This window comes from Octopus bimaculoides, chromosome 19 (assembly GCF_001194135.2).
Source record: "Octopus bimaculoides isolate UCB-OBI-ISO-001 chromosome 19, ASM119413v2, whole genome shotgun sequence".
Taxonomy (NCBI): Eukaryota; Metazoa; Mollusca; class Cephalopoda; order Octopoda; family Octopodidae; genus Octopus; species Octopus bimaculoides.
In genome coordinates, this window is record NC_068999.1 from 15,577,485 (window position 1) to 15,583,507 (window position 6,023).

Below are 6,023 nucleotides of genomic sequence, written 5' to 3' on the forward strand. Positions count from 1 at the left end.
ATATACATACATATATTTATATCACAGTCATAGTTGAATATCGGTCACTTGACGGCAAGAAATATATTGGAACAATTTTTGAAGTATTTGGCAAGCAATATCATGGAACAATCTTGTATATGGCACATATATTACAGAGTTCATTTTTGCAATCGTATACCGATCAAGACAAGATGAATAAGAAAAGTTGCTCTCTTCATTCATGTGAAGAATCTAAACATTTTCTATTCCCTATCGTCTATGGATACTGTTTTCAATCGCGATCATAAATTTGATCATTCATTTAAGTTTCTGATTCTATACCGATGCATTTGTGAAAAAATCCATTCAAAGTAAACCAGTTATGGAAGTTCGTACACGTTTTCATGTATAACAAACAAATTTCCACAAACTTATACATTACTTACTATTAAGGAAAAAAACAACGGAAAAAAAGGTGTCCACTGACTATCATAATTCATCATACACTATCTGAAACTCAGTTAGAATTGTCAAAGCTGACGAGGTCTCACAAATAAATTTACCAGAAAACAAAAAAGAACGCTTGGAATACATCTTACCAATATGTATATACTTCTGCTCCTCCTCTTCGTATTTTGGCCAATTGAGGTCCATGAAACGATTAATCACTCTTCCGCCATGAACCGATTCTTGTTTTACTGGTTTATTGGGATCTCTGAAAATAGAAATATATTCGGAAGGGATCTATGTTAATTATAAATATATGGATATATTTTTTTCAAAAACAAAAACATAAAATACAGAAACTTTGCAGTATATACACAGGATATTTAATGCCTTGATTTTAAATTTACTGTGTAATTCATATCATCTGTTCGCTTTGAAAAATTATCTTTTAAATTTTTGAGAAATAGACATTTTATTCATGACTTGGGTATTTGTGCTAACGCCTATATCTATGTCCAAAATTCTGGTAGCGGAGATTAGATGTGTAGCGTGAAGTGGCAGAATACTTACCGATAAAAAAAGAATTTTATTCACATATAAACAAAACAAATTAAAATTTAAATGTAAAAGAATGTTAAAACCATATTTTATATATTCATATATTCAGATAAAAGTAAGTACTAGTAAATATTCTTTGGTTGAAACATTGACATTTGTGTGCTAACTTGTATAAACACACTTTTTAATGCATATTTGACTTCATACAGAAAGTGCATCATCATATTTTTATTTACTCTAAAGTGCATCGTGGATTCTAAAGCAATATAATTGAATTAGAATACAGGCAATATGAAAGCAAGTCTATTAATTCACTGTCCTCAATAACCATCTTTTTAACCACATTGAATTTCTCATTATCCAAGAAAGACACAATAATCAATAGCATATATTGATTTCATAAATTAGAACGGTACCAAAAATTGGTGGGAAACGTATTTCGTCTATTTAATAAAGCCTGCAGGGAAAATAAACGTATTTGGTACCGAAGAAACTCGAAGCTTGAAATAAGTGAACCTAACAACCTAATGGAAGTGGTAATTTTCGCACATAAACACGGATATACATAGAAGCGTATAATGAAATGAATGGAGCCTAGTACATATCCGTACTCAACCTATGAGGTTTCATTTCCTCGCCCTTGGTACAGAATATTTTGTTATTTCGTTCGGCGCTCTGTTACAGGTACTATTCAGCTAAGATACATTCGATAGAAAAATATATACAAGTTCGAATAAATACAAGTTACACCCCCACAAAAAAAGAAAAATAAATCCATACATAAACACACATAGAAATATATATTTATTATAAGTGTATATATTAACACATACACACACACACACACACACACACACACACACACACACACACATATATATATATATATATATATATATATATACACTCACACATATGTATATTTATACATATGCATATATATATATATATATATATATACGCATATATATCCATGCATATATATACACATATATTTATTGAATATATGAAATATTGCGTATTGAATATAGAGAATTAAATATATATATATAGGCTAGTATATACTTTCATGCCTATTGGCATTCATCAACAGATATACTGTAACAGACTGGCTGTTCCTTTGTCTTTTATACCTATTCCTTTGGACAGCAGCAGTAGGTGTTTTGCTATTTTTAGAAATGATGACATTTGAGAGTTTTTTTGTGTTTTAATTATAGGGAAAAGATTTCTAGACCCCAAGTAAGATAAATTTAATCATTGTTTGTTAAGAGTGAGTTTGAATTTCTTAATAAAGTAATTTTCTTCGCGTTTTCTCTCAATTTCATTCAGTTAGTAAAGTTTATGGAATGGAAATATCATAAAAAGTTTCACGTATATATATATATATATATATATATATATATATATATGCTGTTTCTAGGATATCCCAGATAGTGAAGCATCGTGTCGAACGAGGATTCCAAAGGCCAAGTATACCATCAACGGAGAAACCTCAAACTGACGAAAACTCTTGCTATATATGTGTGTATGTGTATTTGATTATTTATATATAATACAGAGATGGATAGACAATTGGATAAGGAAATACTGAACCAGTAGTACATGTGTTGAGATTATAGATATTTTACAACTAAATGCCGAACATTCACATATAATAAAATTTTCATTTAAACTTAATTTTAATGTCTAGAGTAGAAGCGAACGAAGGAAAATACATTGGACTGTTTCAAACAAATTGCCAAAAATTCAGTTTTAAATTGCCAAAAATTGCCAAAAATTCAGATATTTGTATTTGTACTCATAATATATATTTGCTATGGGATTCACCCATTAGTTTGTAGATCATATTTCACCGGTGAGGTTCACGCTGTTAATGCAAATGGATGTGTTGTTAAAGAAATACATTTATTTTTTCACAATAGAATACTGTCTTTTAGCAATTCAGTTCATATGAATCATAGACAAGATATTTTATTGTTCAAACATATTTAGAATCATTTAATTGATAGTGAATTAAGCTGTCCGGAAAAAAAAGATCAGATACAAAAAAACAAAAATGGCAAGGAACATAAAACTGGTAGAAATTACATCTGCGTGAATAAAGTTTACACGAGTGGTATCATATTAGAAACGGAAATTTATAATTCGTTTCCACGTATTTGATATTTACAAACATCAATAAACCAAAAGCTAATGAGGATATAAATTAACGTATCAAATATCTGATACGCGTAAGCTAACACTCTAACGACTAAATATTTTCAGTCCTTGTTTAACATGAGAAACAATGAAAAATATAATATCTGACTCACATACATACAATCTGACGATCAAACAATTATTTGAAATACTAGCGTAACTGTTTAGGTTGCGGTTCCATTTTTAAATCGTAACACAATTTTTTATATTGCATTCTTTTTTTTTTTTTTTTTTAGAAACCGGATGATCATGCTAATGAACAAAGTCGTTGAATGCGTGTTATTTATGTCTCATTCTTCTTTACTTGATACTTGAATCTCTATTTGAATAGAAATAATTTGAAACAAACTTTGTAAATATGTCTGGCAATTCACTCGACTTTGTATAATAGACTTTCAATACTCAGAATTGTATTTTTCTTGTCTTTGTATTCTCTATTTTCAAGCTTAAACTTTTTCACGGCACTTGCGTTTATAGGAGCAAGACTTGTCTTCTTTACGCATTGTCTGAATACTGGTGCTTACAAAATGAAGTATACTAATTACGATGTTTCGAATTCTCAGGGGTTCTGGAATCAAAGTGGACTGATGTTTATCCGTGTTTGTATCTTGTCCTTTCCGCTAGTTATTCCACACGTCTTTGAACAATTTTTCATATATACGCTAAAATCGAACGATGACAATGATTGCTCAGAATTGCGTTGGTAGATAAATACTGTTTATTTGTGGGTTAAAATGCTATTAATGGTTCCATGCAGAGAGAAATCTCTAAACAATTACCAGGCCTGCTATATGGCACTTAATCTCTATCTTCGAAGAAATATATAAATAAATAAAATATAGAGATCATAGGAGGGAACTTATAGGAAAATCATAACTGTTGTCTCTCCTGCATTGGACTTCCATCCTGGATAAAACACGCATAAAAGACGTCCAGGAGTATAACCTAATGCTGGTTTCCCTCAGGGTACATACCGGAAGAGTAGACTATATGAGAACATAACATTTTTGAATTATAACTATTTAAAATTAAATTACTGTGCTTTATGTTTCAGAAAATAATAATCTCTCTCTCTCTCTCTCTCTCTCTCTCTCTCTCTCACACACACACACACACATACACTTGGATGTATGCTTTGTGTGTGTGTGTGCATTTTGGTGTGCGCACACAATTTGTATGGATGCCCATGCACCTACTTGTATATTTATATTTCTATGAATTTGGACATGAACGATTATTCTCACATAAAAAGTTTAAGGAATCAATGAATCTACTGTGAATACAGTTGATTTTAATGATGGTGGAAGAATGCTAGAGAAACCGCGATTATGCTTTTTCTATAAGTTATCTCTCACGATCTGTAATATTTATTTATCTTGAAATCCCGTACAATCTCGTGCTGCTTCGTTTATTCTCATCGAAGATGGAGACGAATATTACCGTTTCAATCCGACAGGCTTGGTAACTGAGAGTTGTCTTACATGAAACCAAATAAAATAAAATATATAGGTGTGTGTGCGCGCGTGTGCGATTGCGTTTAATTCGATGTCACATTATTGAATGTGCTTTGTTTATGCGCTCATTGGCTGCGAGATAGTAACAGAAGGAGAAAAAATCCCTGTATGACACTAAATACCTAAAATTGAGCGTGATGAGAATGATGGATATCGATATTTTGTTGTCTTTGCAGCTCTTCAAGATAACTGCAATTACTGGTCTGAGGGGTTTATACATATAGTGTATAGTCTATCCACTGAAGTGCAATAAAGTAACACAAATAAACGAACAAATGTTCGCCATATCTCTCATTGGTGTTTGTCTAAAATGGACGGTGAAACCAGTTGATATATATACTTTTCTGCTGTATTTGGTTTATAGTTCATCTGCGTAGCCTTGTGTCTGTATTCGAGTTTTGCTTTGTATTATTTTAATCTTTTATTCTTTTACTTGCTTCGTTCATTGGACTGCGGCCATGCTGAATAACCGCCTATTATCCAGACAAATTGACTCCAGGACTTATTCTTTGTAAGCTTGGTACTTATTCTATCGATCAATTTTGCCAAACCACTAATTTAGGGAAACGTAGACACACCAACAACAATTGCCCATTGATGCACACACCCACCCACACACACACACACACACACACACATATATATATACACCACGGGCTTCTTTTCAGTTTTCGTCTACCAAATCCATTCAGCCCGAAGCTATAGTAGAAGACACTTGCCCAAGGTGTCACGCGTGTATGTGTTGTATGTGTACTAATCTTGTTCTGAAAGTGTTAGATTTTAGTACATATTTGTAGGATGATGTTACTTAGTCGAAAACTTTTCTTGGATGATTATGTCGACACTAAGTGTATTTATTTTTGATTGAGGCACTTTGTCATATTTATTTATATATTGCAGTATTTTGCTCACTTTTAGAATGGACAATGAACTGAAGAACGGCAAACAATTTCAGAAATAATTATAAGACAACCAAGATACAAAAATCGATTTACAGAGAAAATAAAAGGAAAACAGACTCAAGATTTATTAGAAAATAATATAAAATTGGCGGATGACATTCGTAGTCAATGCTGTATTTAGAAAACATTAGTAATCAGCTAATAAAACAATTAACATTAGGCAAAATAACATGATTCAATGGTAGAAAACCTGCACAAATATAGTTGACAGTTCACTTGAAGATTGCAGCTACGTGAAACTTGGGTCGCTAGAAGAAATTAGTTTTAAATAAAGATTAACAGTATCTCTTCCATTGACTCACAGTGAAACATTTCAATTTTTATGCATATGTATATATGCATCTCTCTATCTCTTTCTCTCTCTGTCTCTTTATATATATAT

The 6,023-nt window shown here is 31.5% G+C and overlaps 1 protein-coding gene across 1 annotated transcript in view; it reads right to left on the bottom strand.

Moving 5' to 3' along the window:
• Positions 1-6,023, bottom strand: part of LOC106879478 (neuroligin-4, X-linked) — a 625,710-nt gene that overhangs the window by 4,229 nt on the left and 615,458 nt on the right. Inside the window, exon 5 of the mRNA XM_052974627.1 lies at positions 561-676. Coding sequence (XP_052830587.1) covers positions 561-676 — 116 coding nt within the window. The remainder of the gene's footprint in view (positions 1-560; positions 677-6,023) is intronic.